This window comes from Charadrius vociferus, unplaced genomic scaffold, assembly GCF_000708025.1.
Source record: "Charadrius vociferus isolate BGI_N301 unplaced genomic scaffold, ASM70802v2 scaffold1091, whole genome shotgun sequence".
Lineage (NCBI taxonomy): Eukaryota > Metazoa > Chordata > Aves > Charadriiformes > Charadriidae > Charadrius > Charadrius vociferus.
This window is the reverse complement of record NW_009646972.1, coordinates 29,034-47,357: the sequence shown is the minus strand read 5'-3', so window position 1 is coordinate 47,357 and position 18,324 is coordinate 29,034. Positions and strand designations below refer to the sequence as shown.

At 44.7% G+C, this 18,324-nt stretch overlaps 1 protein-coding gene across 1 annotated transcript in view; it reads right to left on the bottom strand.

Moving 5' to 3' along the window:
- Positions 1-18,324, bottom strand: part of SPEN (spen family transcriptional repressor) — a 48,411-nt gene that overhangs the window by 19,908 nt on the left and 10,179 nt on the right. Inside the window, exons 3-5 of the mRNA XM_009895386.1 lie at positions 3,215-3,375; positions 1,808-2,008; positions 781-932 (exon numbers count right to left, since the gene is read on the bottom strand). Of these exons, the coding sequence (XP_009893688.1) occupies positions 781-932; positions 1,808-2,008; positions 3,215-3,375 (514 nt within the window). The remainder of the gene's footprint in view (positions 1-780; positions 933-1,807; positions 2,009-3,214; positions 3,376-18,324) is intronic.

Genomic DNA, 18,324 nt, shown 5'->3' with positions numbered 1-18,324 from the left:
GAAGACTGAGGGGGATCTTATCAACGCTCGTAAGTACTCAAAGGGAGAGTGCCAGGGAGATTATAACAGTCTTTGTTCAGTGGTGCCCAGTGACAGGACAAGAGGGAACGGGCACAAACATGACCATAGGCAGTTCCACCTCAACCTGAGGAGGGCCTTCTCTGCTGTGAGGGCGGCAGAGCAGTGGCAGAGGCTGCCCAGAGAGGTGGGGGAGTCTCCCCCTCTGGAGCCATCCCAAACCCGCCTGGACGCCGTCCTGTGCCACTGCTGGAGGTGCCCCTGCTCTGGTGGGGGTGGCACTGGGGGACCTCCAGAGGGCCCTTCCAACCCTGACCATTGCAGGATTCTGTGATAGCTGATGGCTACTTCCACCCGCAGCAACTAAACCGCTTCTTTCAGAACCCGACAGGGAACTGAGACTTCACAGAGTGGTACCAAGTCAACATGAAAATGACACCAGGCGTATTTACATCCCAGCTACCTGGTTAGGCTTTTCTGCACGTGCTCCGAGCTAGCAGAAGACACGTTTCTGGTAAACGCTCCTAGGACTGTTTCTACTGCAAAGTTATCCCCTTGTATTGACACGTGTGCCAAGATTTCACTAGAAACGTAAGGAAAAGCTTCCAGGTACGTTCTAGCAAGATGAGTGACTCAGATTATTATATAAAGACTGTATTATCTGTCATCGACACTATGATTTACCGCCGCTCGTAGCATTTTACAGGTCTGTACAGAAAGAACGGGCAATGACGCCCGCTATAGTACAGAGAATTCACGTACCACTATTCCACCAAAGCGCTGAAAGATGTTGCGAAGGTCATGGTAGGTGGTTGTCTTCTCCAGGTTGCCGATGAAGAGAGTTCTTGTTGCTTTTGGGTGAAACTCATCTATCCTTTCATCCAAAGGACGAAATTCATTCTCACTTTCTGTTTCTAGAAGCAAAACAGAGCAAGAAATTTGTAATGCACGGAGGTGTTTTTCATGTGGCTTTGGTTCACATCGATTTGTTTGTTCAAGTCTACTTCCTGATGAGCAGATATGATCTGAACGAGAGTAACCGATGTCTTTGACAAAAATACGCAGTACAACTACACTTGTCAACTGTGTTATTTACATGGCATTTGAAATCTCCACATCACACCACTGGGCGAGCGCTGAGGAACTGGAGCATCCTCAGGTGAAAGGTAGCTGCACACGCCAACTGCTTCTCTAGAAATTTTTTCTTTTAACAAATATTAAAGTGTACCATGAACTCAAATAAAGCTTCACTGTACTTGGGGGGAACAGCACATGCAGTAAGTTTGTTTTCACAAACCCATTTTTAAACAAGAAACCGGAGTACAGACTGACAACCACATGCTCAGTGCTGCAGTTTTCACTGGTCGGTCATTCGGGCTACGCTGCCTTAGCCTCAAAAATGCAGCCATCGTTAGCTGTTTTAATTAAAAGCAGAAAAACCAAGGCTGTGAGGACTCAGTGCTACGCTTACACCACCCACTGGCTCCTGCTCCGCTGAGACGTGGAAGATGAGATCGTTTCTTCCAGCAGCCAGCAGATCCCACTGTTTGAGAGGATGGCAGGTTTCCTTCTCTGAGGTTTCAGACTGGAACTCTCTCCCTGTTTGACCTAAGAGCATCCACTCTTCTTGCTCTGGAATTTATTCTGGCCTATTTCCCAGTTACTTTAAATTATGTTTCTGCAGAAAGGCAGTCTGAACATTTCCTACTCTTGCGCTGCCTCTTCACAACAGCCCGTGAACATGCCCGGAGCACTCACGCGTCTGGTTCAAGAAGGGCATGGCCCTTACCTGGTCCAATCCAGGCCGTGACTTCAATCTGCATGCCAAAGAAAAGTTTTCCTTTTGAGGCATTGAGTGCTTTTTCCTGGTCCTCCTGCTGTCGGAAGAACACCAGTCCATACCGTTCCTCAGAAGCGCCGTGAATCTGCACCGATGTCACCTTTCCGTACTTCTTGAATTCATGGAAAAGTCCATCTTTAAGGCTTGTATCTAAAGCAACAAATAAACATTAGTACTATAAAAAATGTATTTTTTACCAATTTAATAGCACCATAAGACACGAAGATACCTGATCTTCTTTCTGAAACGTGATTTCACCCAGTTTAACCTGAATCTCAGTGTTCACAGAAGTGCCTTTTTAACTTTGGGTGTTAATTTTGCCACTACCAAAAGCTGCTGGCTGATCTTTCTCTTTGCCTTGATTTCTTGAACCCAAGAAACTACACATGCAAGGTTTTACACCGCTAAAGCTTGCTGCGTATGGTTATTACTTCTAAGAGGCATCCAATTCAAGATGAAGAAGTGCTACTTCATTAATAATCCCACGTGGACACTGCGTAGAGCAGTTTTCCCAAGCTGGGATGAGGCACCTGGAGTGGAGATTGAAGTTACACAGCATTCAGTTCAGTCGATTCAGAAAGATAACTAGGCAGATTCAGCAGATATTGCAAAATCTGACTCACGACCACACAATCTGCCCGAGATCTGTGGGGTATTTCCCTTGGCGTTGTGTCACTTCAAGGAATATAACAGAAGTAAAATCTATAGAAAGAATATTAACATTGTGAGGTGCTGCTCACAAAGTTAATATGTATTAGTTTAATTCAGCCAATGCCTTTGTATCCCTGAATTATGTTACAACTGGTTTACAAATGATCCCGTGCTGATTTTTTCTGTGGGGTCTCTCCCGCAATCAGCACAGGGAACAGAGAGCGATGGTGTGCACTCCTCAGCGAGTGGTTTCGTGCATTATTTACTGTGCAACATTCAATGCCATTACGAATACGCTCACGGGTGTTTCACAGCAACAGAAAACCCTGAAGTTTCTGTATTAAAAAAAAGAAACTGAAGCAGGGTGAAAATATATGGTCCAAGTTTTAAGTGAAAAAATTGAGCTGTTTCAGGTTTTTCCCTGGGGAAATCCACATTACGGCTTCGAAGCACCAGCTCCAGCAGCTGGAAGTGCTCAAGGCCAGGGACTCAAGCTAGGGACCTGCAGGATTTCTCACCGACGGTCACTAAAGAAGCGATTTGCCCTCCGTCACACGAGAACCGAGGCAGAAGCAGAGAGAGAACCCTGTCCTTGGAGGCAGCGCGCAGCTGCCATGCCAAAGACACAATAAAGATTATTTAACCAGTCCCTAACCTGCTTCTTATTCCTTTCCCCCCCTATTTCACTTTCCCAAGTGAATTTACCTGTTGAGCGCACTGGAAGATTTTGAACCTTGATCCCAAAACTTTTCCGGGGTTCATCTTTCTCCAGAGATGGAAGCAGCTGGGACGCGGGCGCTGGGACGGCTGTCGACTGAACCGACCGTGCTGGGGACTCGTCACTCGAGCTGCTGCTGGAGTCACTGCTATCAACGGCATAAAGAGAATGACAGATGAGTGCACGGACGTGCAAAGTGACCAGAGGACACAGGTATTTTATTTAAAAAGCAAAATGTCAGAGTTTTTGCTCCTCTCTCCTTTGCCCGATGCAGAAAATCCAGTTTCCATAACACAGCCCAGTTACACACAGGAATTTACAGTCATTCTACAAATATTCTCCTACAAAGCCCTCAGAGGAGACAGTCAGGGAAACGGAATAGGGGTAAAATGTCAGATAGATCCTGTTACGCTCCGTGACAATGGCAGAGATTTAATTAATTGTAATACAATGTTGTATCAGCTTAGGAGCTGTGTGGGAAGACCAGAGAAATACAGAGAGGGTACACAGGTTTGCCAAAGCCTAAAAATCCCTCCCAGTGCTCTCATGTACAAAAAAGAAATATTATCGTGCTCTCAGGCACCGCTGTCAATCCCAGAGTCGACCCCAGAGTTCTCCTTACTGCCTCTTGCACGCCTTTAAAAAAAGATCCGTACTTCTGATGATGCAAAAATCTTGTGCGAGAAAACCACGGCAAGTTTATTTGGTCAACGGCTCGAGAATAACCTGGGCAGATGTGTATGAAGCAGCAATGCTATCTGCAGGCTCAGCCTCAACGGCCAACGTCAGCGTATAAAGAATTCAGACCTAAGATCATCTTTTATAAACAATAATTGCGGCAGAACAGGATTTGCATACTAGATCATACAGGGAGTCAATCTAGTCCACCGACTCTTGACGGTGCAGATCGTTAGATGCTTCACAGGAAAGTCAGAAATACAGAGAATAATGTTATTAAAGCTTGCCCAGTGGGGACACGTCATCTTTTTCAGTGGCTGATTTCTTCCCCGAGGCACGAGGGCTTATAACATCGCTAAAAATAATTTTGTCTGACATAACCCTGGAGACTTTCATTCTCCATTACACGAGCAGCCTTCTAAAAAATTCTGCTGGAATTTTAACTCGGAGGCTGGAAGGGGGGAGATCTGCCACGTACAAAAATAACCCCGTCAGTTTTAGATTTGCTGCTTTCAATTTAATTTTTATGTTCCTCTCCACATCGTATCAGAAAAACAATAGGCAAGTTTATCTTTTTCTTATCTCAAGTTATTTCAGAGGCTTCTTACAGTCCCTCTTTACGTTAAACCATTTAACTTTTTTCTATTTTTTTCCCCTGGAAACCATTTCAGGCTTCTAATCATTTTCATGATCTGATTTTGTGAGCTCTTGTACTACACTCCTTTTTTGGGGGTGTACAGTTTGTATAACACCAGGGCAACAGCAACAGAGTCATTTTCCATAAAACATTCCAGAAAACTGATTTTCTTTCTGAACCTCTTGGTGTAACGAGAGCTGTGGCACACTGCTAAACACCCCTGGGCTCTGTCCCCATTATATTTGGAGACGCAGAAGAGAAGGCAGTATCTGTCCCCAAATGCTTACAATCAATCAAAGGAGGATATAAAAACACACCAGACCAGACCAAAACAAAACAAAAAGGTCAAAAATGCAGAAGTAATAATAAACATGAGAAACTCTCCTCCCAGTCTCACCCTCTCATTACAACCCTCCCGTCCAGTTGACATCGAGCCGCTTCACACGTCGGTGCCTTTCCCACACACTCTCCTCCTACTCCTCCGTCCCCGGAGGAGGAAGTTCAGCGCCGCTTTGGGAGAGGAGAGAAAATAAAGCCGTGCCAGGAAAGGAGTGAAAACCCGAGCCCTTTCTCCTGCCCTCCTCTCCCGCGGCGGGCTCTGCTACTGCACCACCCAACCCCCTATTTCGTACGGAATAACGTTTCCCCACCAACCCACAGTCCCTCCCGTCTCTCAGCTCTGAACTTCCCACCACCGACATGCCCGTTCACAGCCTCCTTTTTCTTCTCAATTCGTAAATCACCTTTCTTTTTGCCTCGCCTGCATTTGTGCAGCCTTTCACGCCCTCTTCATTAATAAACCATTCAATCGCCGAAAGTGAAGCATGCTGCAATTCACTCTTCATCTTTCGCCCCTTTAGCCCATTCCCTCTGCCTCCTACCTGTCTGCTAACTCTGGATCAGCTCAAGTCCTCGCTAAATTGAAGTTCTTTACAGAATTTGGGGAAAAGGAGGACAAACCCAACCCCACACGGAAAGGTCGTCAGTAGTCTCAAGGGGTAACATCAGCCATCGCCTGCTACTGTGAAATAAATTGGCAAAGAACAGGAAAACTTCTTCTAATACGCAAATACAGTCAGAGAATGTGTGTGGGGAGAATCCAAAAATAATTCCCAAGCTGAGAGCAGTACCGCGTGGTTTACCATTCCCCTGGGGAAGGCTAAAATAAGATTTTTAGGGCTGCAGCAACCCTCTGCCCCTCTACGCATTTTTACTTTCCCTTCTCACGTCTTGACGCTCGGCATTATGTTCAACTACGTACTTCCTAAAGCATTTTAAATATTCTACTTCGCTAAGATTGCATCTTTTAAGCAAGAGGCAGCACTGAATTTCTATTTAAGCAGTGCTTTAAAATGGGAACAGGCCGTTTTTAGTTGGGTTTGTGGTTTTTTGGTTTTTGTTTTTTATGAGGATGTTTAGTACATACTGTTAAAATCACAGCATTCCACAGGGACAAAAAAATAACCTCCGGGTAACGCCAGAAGATGTCCAAGTGACGAAACAGCAATCTGATAAAGAGTGATCAACTGTGATAAATTTTGATGATAAATTCCACAACAAGAGTTTGAATTCCCCGCAACTTTGGGAAACGAGGATCGTGCTGCTGCTGATTTCCACTTCCCCAGGGAGTTTCAGGGATACGTGTCCCTAAGCAAATCAAGACTTTCTGAGACATTCCAGGGAAAAAAAAAAAAAAATATCATTATTTCCTGACTCTGTTTTTAGAAAGGAAAAAGAAAAAAATGGCAGCAAGAACAATTCCCCTTTCTTTAGGGAAAGCCTCTTCGATGTTCCAACTGAAGAAACGTGGATATAATAATTCAAGAGTAAGTCAAAGGTTTTATGTTCTGTGAATAGGAGAATGATGGAAGAGTTAATTATAGCTGCTGTGTCATCCAGTTATAGCACACAGCCGAATCAAAATAAAGCCTCTAACAGTGAATTACATGTAGTCTCAAGCAGAAAAACAGAACTCCTTTTCAACTACCCCAGCTTTAAAAATACACAAACCTAAAGCACGTAAGCTGCACAAGGATATGTTCCCAGAATATTAAAATGAGAATATGGCTTTTCTTTTCCCTGTGAGTAATCCTGAAAAAATCTGCCCTTTGCCAACTCGCAGAAGATAAGTTATTAAAAATTCTCCTAGCAAAATTAATTTTAGAAGAACAAGCTAGGGAAATTGTAACGTGGGAATATCTAACAGATAGGTGAAAGCAACAGCTCCCATAACCTCCTCCTTGAAAGAATTTCAGTAATCAATAGGTCTTGGGGCAGGCCAAAAATGGCATAAAGAAAATGGCTTTGTAACTTTATTTTGCGCTTCCGCTAACAGTATTAAACCTGCGACGATTTTTTCCAGAAGCAGAGCGTGCTCTGGCACACAGCCTTTTCCCAACACGGGAAAAGCTGCTCTTCAACATCCATGTAAACTCAGCGGAGCAGAATGCCAGCACGCAGAAAAACTAATCTCCTGAGCTGTCACAACACACGCGTTTCACAGAGAGGGAGCCTGTGCTGGGAATTTGCTTTTTTAAACATCTCGGGCTTACAGCTTCAGTTGCCTCTTCGGTGGTTCGCAGACTTTTTTTCTGGTGACGTATGCTCATTTATGAAGAACTGGAGCAATTAGCAGGAAGGATTTCAGATGCTCTTTTGTCCAGCCCCGAGAGCTTCTAAGATTAGTTTCACTCCAGCTTTTACAATGGCATCATAGAGACGTAAAATGGAGACGACCGATTTTACTGTTGGCAAAATCAGATGGAAAACCTGAGCTATAAAGGATATCGTTCTTACTTGAGTAAGGAGGTGGACACGAAATCCTTTTCTTACACGTGCACTCTACTACCAGCATACTTTACGAGCCCTTTTAAAATATTAATCTCCCTTCCGTAATTGCCTCCTGCATTTTACAAGTACATAGGACGCCTGTGTTCTTACTCCCAATATTTATCTATGTATCTTTTTCTATTAATCTAGATAAAAATCTATTAATAATCCAGTCCTGAAGTTTTACCCACATGGGCAGAGTCCCAAAGGCTCAGCGTGTGAGAATCCAGCAACGGGCTTCAGATGGTGAAAACGAGCCCCAAACATCCCTGGTTTCGGCACGCTGCAGCTAATTTTATACACAGAATTTTCCTTTTCTCACTTCTAACTGCAAAGATGACATTTCAAATTCTGGTGCGTGCAGCCTACATAACCAGTCCTCATTTCCACCGAAATACCTCATTTTCAAATAATTGCGTTTTGCAGCTCTGGTAACTAACTACGAAGTTACGCTCCATTTATGTATGAAAAATGAAAGCACTTGAGCGAAGAATACAAAGTGAGTCGTTCTCTTTGTTCCCCAGCAAAAAGGAGATAAAAGCGAGACTCCAAACCAGTCGATGTAACAGGATACCCGCTGCTTTTCGTCAATGGCAGCCGCGCTGAATCAAGGGATCTCACAACCTGCCCTACCCTTTTGCAATTTTAAAATGTGGGACAATCGTCATTTCTGCGAATTGATTTGAGAACGGTGAGTCAGCTGCAAGGCTGGTGACTGCCCTCGTTACGGCAAGCAGGAAACACCGCGGCCTTCGTGGAAAAATAAAGCAGAAAAAAGCATTAACATGCACTGCGGGCGGTGAGCTGCTAAATTTCAGGTTCAAAAAAACCCCAAAAAACAACAACAACAACAAAAAAAACCCCATCAAACAATCCAAACCCAACCTCCGATTGTCAGAGCAAGTTAAGAAACACACCACCTAAACCCATCTGAAACCCTTTCCAATTTTCAAGGGAACACACGACATATTTCAGCCAGGAAAAAAAAAAAAAAAAGAAGTTGTTGGGTTGGGTTTTTTAATAGCTGCCTTCAAAAAATGTGTAACCAGAACTGGTAAACGATCCAGGATTCTTTTTACAGAAATACACAGAGCGATTACCTTTTTTTCCTGCCAAAATTAACTGAAATCAGGAACTCTGCCTAGATCAGCCATGATCCAATACCCTGTCAAAATTATCTCAAAGTGAAGATTATCTCCTAGAAAGATCTATTCAGGACAGTAACACAGGACAACCGCCCCCAGCGCGAGTCCCAGCTGACGGCAGGTTATTCTCACGGCTGATGTCAGCAGCAGATTCCCAAGTCGGGTCAGGAAATCCAAAGTTGATGTACAGTCGGAAGCAACAGGAACCCTTTTTTCTCATCCCTCCCTTTCCAGATCCGAGTGAAGTCATCGTAGATGATCTCTATGCAAAAAAACACCAGCTGCAGAAGTCGGCTAGTGACAGCGCTGTACGATCAGCTCTATCCAGGAGACACAAATCCTTGTGATACTTTATGTATCGGCAATGGGCTTCAGAGAGGAACCGCCAGTCAGATTTCTTGGACCCAAGAAAAAGCACCAGAAAATTGGTAAACGTATCCTGAATGCACCGATGTGTTTTGGGGGAAAAAAAAAAAAATAAAAAAAATAAAAAAACTCTGCCTATTGCCAGCCAACATCCAGAAAAAAATATGACGCTAACTGCTTTAAAAAGAAAAGTCCTAAAAACCACACCATATTCCGCTCTAGCTCTAGATTAAAGGATCTTGGCCTATGACTTCTCTTCTGGATGAAAAATGATCTACTGAAATAATATATGCACAGGTTTATTACAGGCTGCTATTTCTGTCCTACTACTAAATACTACGTGAATCTAAAAAAGTATTCAACCAGAATTTCCTCCGTTCTCTACACACGTGCAAGTCAAAAAACGCACATCAAATTACACGTCGCGTAATAAGAACAGCCAGTAACCCGTTCCCACGGCACTCAGACCCCGCCAGGCCACTCCGACACCCCAGACGGCTGTTCTGCCGCGTTCAGGGAGGAATAACCGGGATGAAGACTCGCGAGCTCTGGGCGGAGGGTTCGCACCTCTTGGTCGGAGCTAATTCTGACGCTGACCTAAATACGCAGGTGAGCAGCAGGTAGTTGTTTTGTACACAGGATGCGCCCTGCGTAATACCAGTCCATTTGTAAGGAAAAAAAAAAAACCAAACCCAAACATTTCTCACATCTGCGGAAATAAATATAGGTGGTTTTTTCCCCTAGATAAAAGGAGTTGTTGAACCTGAAGTGAAAGCTATCAGAAAACCCAGTCAAACATCTGAAGTTTGTTTGTAGGAAGAGATCAAGAGGTAAGAAGTCGTTACCATATTTTGCAGACTACAGGCGAGCAGCTGAAGGGGCTCAGCCCACAGGCGCGGACCGCAAAGAGCTTGAACCCTGCTCTTCCATTTCATAACAAAGCTTTACATTTTAATTAAGTATATAAGCAGATTGGGGCCGCTCGGCGCGAAAGGGTGGAGAAAGCGAGCCGGGGAGCAGAGAGCTACACCTAAGATCCTCTCGGTGTAATTACTCTGCGCCCATCACCCCGGCTGGTGGTGCAAAGCACACCGGGATGCGACCGCGCGACATTCCTGGCACCCTTTCAAGCCGCTGAGAACTCGCCACCCAAGGAACTTTGGTTTGTGCATGTCACACACGCAGCCTCAGAAGTATTTAACAACACACAGCTATGATAAAACAATCTACCGAGCAGGGGAAAAAAAAAAAAAAAGACCTACTGCACATAAGAGGAAAACAGTCACAAAAAGCACACAACAAATAATAATAAAAAAAAAGCATTTACTGCTCCGAAGAAAGATCATTAAATACTGCAGACAAGTGGAATTAGGACATCCTCTTTCCTTTTTCCCTTAACTTTTCTGGCTTACCCCACCCAGAAAGGAGACTTAGGAAACCTCCAACTGGGCTGGAATCCTAAATCGAAAGAAATGCAATTAAATGATGTTTAAAGGCCATGGGAAAGTAACACAACCATGACAACTCACTGGCTTTTGGCTAGCCAAATCACACAGGCCGTTTGCAGTATTTCTATCAGTCTCCGACCAGTAAGTTAAGACACAGTCTCTAAACAGTATTTACCATATATTTAACCCGGGTCAAGTGACTAGCTTATTAACATCACATTTTAATTTCCGTGACAGGCCATATTAATATATTCATTTTAGTCATTTTATCACGATGTCTGACACCCGAACTTCAATGGGACGCAGCCGGCTGAAATCAATCATGGAAAAGATGAAGATGCTGCTCAGAAGGATGGAGGACTGCTCCCACCCCCAGAACCACCTCTCCGCTGGAGCCACAAGCTCTGAGAGTTTCAAGACAGCCGTGGGCTCCTTTTAATTCTTCCCTGCAACTAAATAATCCATTACAATTGCTAAAAATATATACATTTATATTAATCCCCGTCTGGCAGATGAAGACTGTGACCAACCCACAGTCGGGGCTACCACCTCGCTCCTCGACCTACATCCCTCTGTCCTCAAGCTTGAACTTTGCACAGCCAAGAATAAAAAAAACTAACCTGGAAAGAAAAAAAAAAAAGTCTTGGTTACAAACACATCAGCCTATCTACGTAGCAAAGAGCTGACTCAGCAACCAAGAGCTTACTACTGCTGGGAAGACGCTATTCCAGCCCTCTGCTCCCCGCGCTGGCTGTTAACTTGGCCGTGGATGGGTCTGGTGTTGAACTTGGGAGCAGCTGGAGTTGCCTCCCTCGCCAGCCACCGCCGTTTCGAAAGAGGGATGCTCCCGGGGAACGGTGGGACCGCTCACGCTCCAAAAGGAAACTCCGGGAAGCCAGAGGAAATGCTTTCTCAGCAAACAGCCACGATGACGGAGCTCGATGCTGGGAAAGATTAAAGTCATCGAGGCCTTGAGGGTGAAGTACAAAGCCAGCTCTTCGGCGTAGCTTTCCCACAATTAAACTTCCACCGATGCAAAGAGGATAGAAAGAGGGCGGGTGTGAGAATGTGCGAGCCCAAAGAGCCTCTGCTTTTTTAACGTTACCTCCATTGAGGGATTTAACATTACCTTCATTGGGTCAAGAACCAGCCCCTGCGAGGAGTCCCGCTGCAGCTCCCCCGAACTCCCACCTCCTCCCACTGCAGCCAAATTATTTCGAGCGTCGCCGGGACCTGCCCGCAGAAGAGCTGCCGCTCAAGGCTGCCGGCACTGATAAGCCTGCAATCACAGCCTTTTTTAAAAGAAAACGGCGGGGCAGAGTTCACCGCTACGGCGGAGGAACGGCTTGTTCGGTCTAGAAGAAAAATTGCTTTCAACCCTTTGGCCAAACTTAGCATAATGCCGTTAAAGTAAACAGCTTTTGCCTGCTATCTGCAGGCAATCTAAATTAATATTTTGCAACTGTCACCTCAGAGAGTACGAAATCTTTAAAAAAATATATGTATCTTAGTTCAAGACTCACGGGAGGTAGGTATGTCTTAACATCCCTGCATTGCAGATGGAAAAATAAGGTAAGAGGAGGCCGAGGGCTTTGCCCAAGGTCATTCAATGAATCACCGAGGGAGCAGGCTGAGGAACTCGATCTCCTGGCTCGCGGGAGGCCCAATCTTTTCAAAATACCAAGAAAGCAACAAGAAAAGGCGGCTCCCTGAACAACAACCGCACTGCGTTCACGAAGGCATCTACGAAGCACCCTTAGAAAAAGAGCACCCCTACTCCAAGTACCGTCTATAAGCCGGCAGAGTGAAATGCCATTTAAAATGCCACCGCTACTGCCTCCAAGTATGTCACTACATGTTTACTTGAGGAGTAAAAAGCAACTTCTTTTGCCTTAAAAGCACTGTCAACTGATTTCCTGGGAATAAACGCTTCTGAATGCGATTTTAAAAGCGTTCAGCCTTAACTATAGTGACGTCATATTGAGCACTGGACATTTTTCAGAAGAAAAGCCTTTTTCATACACACACTAAACCCCAAACCCCACCAGCTCTGATTCACCCCCAGGTTATTTCAGTCTTGCAGAGTTATAGACGGGGTTTTTTGACATAAAGCTGTTGGTAGTTCACGGCAAACGGACCCACAGAATTAATTCCCTCTTCGTGTTTTACAAAAGCATCACACCTTGCCTTAAAAAAAAAAACCAAAACAAACAAAAAAACCATCCCTGGCACTATTTTTATGCCCAACATCCCTCATTTGTCTGGCCCCGCGCACGCCCCAGCAACGCCACCCTCGGCGGCTCCTTACCTCCCGCTGCCCGGGGCCGCTCTCCCTGCCCGCGCGGGCAGCAAGCCCCTAACCTTGCGCTCTGCCCTGCCAAAAGGCGGGTGAGATCATCGCCTCCCTCGTCGAGGCACCGGTTTTTAGCGTCAGACAAAACGCCGTTTGTTGAAAATTCCCGATTCGGAGGCGTTTTGAAACAGCGCATCCTGTCTTATAAACAAATGGGATTGTTCTCCGGCTGGGAGTCGCAACGAAAGGCATGCCAAGATACACAGCTGATAAACAATGCCTCTTAAGTAAAATTGGGACCATGGGAAGCTTAATATAGAAATTCCATTTATGGCAGATAAAGCCGTGGAAGTTTAGTACTTCTAAAAACGGTCACCATTGTCCAAAGAGCGAAATTTAAAAGAAAACAGACAAAGCAACTCTAATTCTCCATCAGAAATAAGGACATTTATTAAGGGTGGTTTTCAAACAGAATTTCTATCTTCTACAGCCTTTTAAAGAATTTCTATCTTCTACATCCTTTTAAATGAATGCCAAAGAGATGAAGGGAAGAATAATTTTGGAGACTTTGGGTATTTTTTTTTTAATATTCTTTTTTAGACCAACTGAAGCAACTGGAGGACGCACACGAACACTTTGTCAAACCGGAACGGTAGCTGTTATTATCATGTAAAGGGCTACTTAAAATGGAAGGCCTGGGAAAAAAAAATGTCATTTCTGTGATCTCAGACGGCATACATTATGAAAGAGAAGGCATTTGATGAGCTGTATGCTAAGGATTAATTTGCCATTTAAAAATGCAGAGAACAGATGGATCTCTTGGCTAGGACTATATTTGGGAATTACTTCATCTTCTGCCCACATGCAAATAAAAATACAACTAAAAGTAGAACTTTCTGTGAAATTTCACATGGGTAGAAAACACTTAAGTCACGAAAATAAAAAACACAACAATCTTTGTATGAAACAGGTGAAGCGCTACAGCCCAGTGAATGTACATCATATTGGTGGGGAACACAGGTCTTTACATTTGTCAAGCAACTATGTAGAGTAACACCAACCTTAGAAATAAATAAATAAAAAAAACCCAACCAAACCACAGTATCATACAACAGAGTGGGGTTTGGTTTTGCCTTTTAAGAGTCACTTCTGAAAAAGCACCCTATTGTAATTTAATTCAGCAGTATTTGTTATGATTTAGTGATTAAACCTCTACACGGTCAAAAGTCCCCTTCCCAAAAAATCCCGGGAATCACATGACAGAGTGGGTTTTGCGTTTGCCTTTTAAGAGTAACTTCTGAAAAAGCGTCCTACTGTAATTTAATTCAGCAGTATTTCTTATGATTTAGTGATTGAACCTCTACATGGTCAGAAGTTCAGGGACTCCCCTTCCCAAAAAATCCTGGGACAGTTCCATCACACTAACTCGTAAAGCAAAGATGAAGACTTGGGTTTTTGGTGGAAAAAATGCAAAAGTAGGGTAAAATGCAAATGAAAAAACGCCTTACGCCCTCACAACTCCCCCGACGGACTGCCTTCCACCCCTGGCATCCAGACCACATGGCAGCAGCAGCGCAAGAGTTCCCCAGGCTGGGAAAGGAGGAGCAGCGCGAGGCAATTTAGCCGGCGCACTGGAGACTACGGGACAGAAGGAAAAATCCTCCGAGGAATTCCCACAGGCAAAGCCTACGCACCCCACCTGCACGTTTCCCTTACGGGATTTAGCGCTGACGGGAGAGCAGACTTTAAAACCTCCAAACCATAGCAGCACGGCGCGGCGCAGTCTGCAAAGCCACACATACAGTATTAATTAAGCATCTTCTTTTTTTTTTTTCCCCCACACGTGATTTCTAAAAGTCACAGGGCAACTTGCATACTAAAGAGCAAAACCAACATAAACTACTTCTGAAATAATTGGTAGATAGCATCTATTTGTTGGAGAAACACAACAAGCCCTTCCTCACTTCCCTCCGCCTCAAAACAAACAAACAAACAGAAAACTTACACGCCAACAGTCACCCAGCAAAGCCCCGACGGGCGCAGGACATCTTCGGCGTATTCCCGGGCTCTGAAACAGGGACGAACACAGCTCCGCGCGCGTTTAGAAAGCAAAGAGGAATAGAAAATTTGTACTAACCCAACAGCTTCCTTTCTGCGACTATTCATCCTTCACGCTCCAGACAACAGGACATACCGGGCAGTAAACAAACATCGAAGGGAGGGACTAACTTCAAAGCAACCGTGTAAATCTTACATAATTTGAGGGTTCGAGATCTTGCAGCAACCTCTTACCAAACGAGGTGTCAGATGATAGGAGGAGGTCAAACCTGTAGCAGCCGGAATAAGTAGGGCACTTTGCATCTCTCCATCAGCCCAGCCCGGCACCATTTGTCCGTGGGGACCCGACGCTGCTCATTCCTGGGAATTCACTTTCAGGACAACAGTGCCTTTCTTTCACACGTTATCGCACTAGAAAAGCTTTCTACCCTCCAACGGACAAAAGATAATAAAAACACGTGAACACCCTTACTGCCAGGATCTGCACCTTCATTCTTCTCCTTCTAAAGTGTCTGATGAGGCTTTCGTATTTTTCCCCGGGTATAAAACCAATGAAGATTACTGGGCGCCTGCGGAAAATATAACATGACTGCAGAAGCAATGAGGAGACGGCCGTGAAAACCACTCGTAGAAAGGATTCTCCAGAAGGTACTTTTGCCGCCATCCTAAATTTCTGAGCGTCTTCTAGCCAAAATCATCGCTTTGAGCTAAATAAAGCAACGGCACACTGAACCCCAGACGTTTTTCGAAAAGAAGTGTTTGAAAGGCTCCAGGTTTCACTTCTCCCTACAGGAGGGAGGGCTCGTGGTTGGAAGGAGACAGGGTGTTTGTTCCTCAAACCCAACAAGCATCCGGAAACAAAAGAACAGGTCCCCTACCTTTGTTACAGCATTCTTGCGAGAAGGAAGGATTCAGAGAGACGTCTTGTTTCTTAACGCCACACATACTAAAAGGGCTATTTTTGTTCTTGTATTAGGCACTTAATAATGGGTTTTATTAATATGGCATCTACACAGCGCACATCTCCCTCTTCCTCCTTTTGGAAACTCAGCTTTTGCTTCCTTCAAAGATTTTTAAAAAATAGGACTACATCCTGACACACAGAAAATTGTTTCTGCTCTATACAACATCGAAGCCCTTGCTTCTGTCCGAGTCCGTGATTTTCCACTCGTAAACGTGCGGCATCCTTTCCTCTGAGCGGCATTACCAGCTGAACGTAATGATCTGGAGAGGGATATCTAATCGCCCACTAAGAAGCTTTCACGCTTAAAACTTTGATGCCATCATTAGTGGTTTTGGCACTTGCGACGTCGCAGACGGTCTACGCTTGATGCGTGGACATTAAGGGCAAACATAAGTGCATCAGTCACATGGTTAATTCAATGGGCAATGACTGGGGGACAATGCTCTTTTTTTTCCCCCAATAAGGTTTGTTTACTATTAATTCACATCCTTGTGACCTTAGTTTGAGCACAGCATGTTCTGCCTAAAGTCGTTTTTAAGGTTAATGCCCGGGTCTCACAAATACACCGCGAAGAAAGCTCTTTTCCCGGCCCTTCATTTGTAAGGGGGAGGTCCTCCTCCAGAAGGTATTTCAGCACCCGCATCCACGCCTCTGGCAGAGCCAAAAACATCCTCTTTGGGGAAAAAAACCAAATCCCTGCATATGCAAGTCCGACCTTTAAGATGTGAAGGGATGCTCTGTCTACGCTTTAATGGAAAGACGTATGACTGAACACAGGCAGCGGCTGGATTTTTCCTTTGATCGTCGTAATGACTGGTTATTTTTTTCAGGAAGCGTTCGATACAGCCTTCCTCTTTTGCTATTCATCCCACCACGTGAATATTCATTAGAAATTACTAAACTACCCATTATTCCAAAGGTCTTGACGATGGGAATCCTCTCCCCCACCTTTTGGTGCCTGTAACGTATGTCTCCATCTGAGCCGTCTAGACTCCCTTCATCATCAACGCAGACAAGCAGGCACTTCTAGACTATGATCCCTCTAATCTATTTCAGCGATGATTCACATCCCAGTTGTATTTCTCTCGAAGAAAAGGGGAATCTGGACCATTCACGCAGAGGGAGGCACCCAACACAGCCTATCGCACTTCACTGTTTCCCTGTTTTGTTTGGCTTTTTCGGGTTTTGCTTTCCGCCGGCTCTGTCAGCGTACAGCAGGAAGGGAACAGGAGGCAGATTTCTTCCTGCCTTCGGGATCCCTCAGACTAAGCCCGGCTTCTGAGAAGTAACACGGCCAGCTTCAACTTCCCTGACCTCAGCTAATTCTTTCCTTCCCTCAGCCTACTCAAGATGATTAAGCAAAATACTTGGAAGGAAATCAAAGCCTTAAAAACGCAATTAGAAGTGACCATTTTGTTAATACGCGCGCGCGCACACAACCTCGAAGTCAAACCCAATCTACCAACAGCACCAGACCTTCCTGCGGGAAGAAAATCAATTCTCAGCAGCTCCCGCGAGCTTAACGAACAGCCCAAAACCAGCGAAACTCACGAGGACAACTTCTCCCCCGAACGCTGGCGGGAGCAATGCCTTCCACGCGGCTCCGGTTTCTCCCCACCATTCCTAAAAATGGACATTAAGGAAGACCTGAAATTGCCAAACCTCACACCAGACCCACAGCTGTCCACAGGCGACTTAAAAACGTTATTTTTAAAACAGGGCAGGTCTTTCTCCGCCAGCAGAGGATAAGGCGAGTTCACACGAGGGTCTGGATTTAGCCGCCAGAGATCCTCATATTTGCTAACAAAGACTGATCTAATTGCAAGAAGCCTTTAATAATCTCTTTAACAGAACGCAAAACAATGAAATCATTTGAGGTGCTCTAAGAGTTATCATTGTAATATAAGAGATATATTTTTGTAGGACGTCTTTCCTTTGCTTCCATCCCCCACACGATACATTTTTGAGACTCCCAACTTGAAATTAATTTGGAAAAAAATAAAAAGGGAAATCTTTCTCTGCCCGTAGAGGCAAAGAAATGAAACGCACATTGAAAAATCAGCAGAAGTTAAGCTTCGGGGCCCTGCAACAGAAACAAAGACTGACAGACCAGATTTAGATAAACACCTACTTCTGCAAATTTAGGAAGAGGCTTAATTGCTTTGTCATTTAGAGCCAGCAATTACCAACTGCAGGGGATGGGGGGGGCTATTAATTGCCACAAAACATCCACTCTTTCTTGGGCAGCTCATACAAAGAAAACTATATATAAAATAAAAAAGCCACTTAACTTGACGATAATGTTTTAAAGCCTTTTATTATATATTCACGTCAAAGATGGAGGATGGGCTGTTCCAGAGGGGCTAGCAATGTTGAAATTTCTATTTAATTTCACAACTGCATCCTAACTGCTTCATATGGCAGTGGTGGTGTTAAAATGTGGGGGGCAAGCTCCAAAGTCACCCCTTTTGGGGCTCGTTCCTCCAGTGAGGGGGAAACGGGCGCTAATTTCTAGAGCAGTCAGGGGCCGAAGGAAGGTTTCAAAAAATAAAAAGCGACCTAGAAACTCAAAAAAGGTTGAGGCAGAGAGCCCGGTTACCTCCCTCAGACCTCGCTTTTTTCTTTTTTTTTTTTTTAAATACAGAGGCGCTGCTGGCTCACTGTGCAACCGCGGCGCTT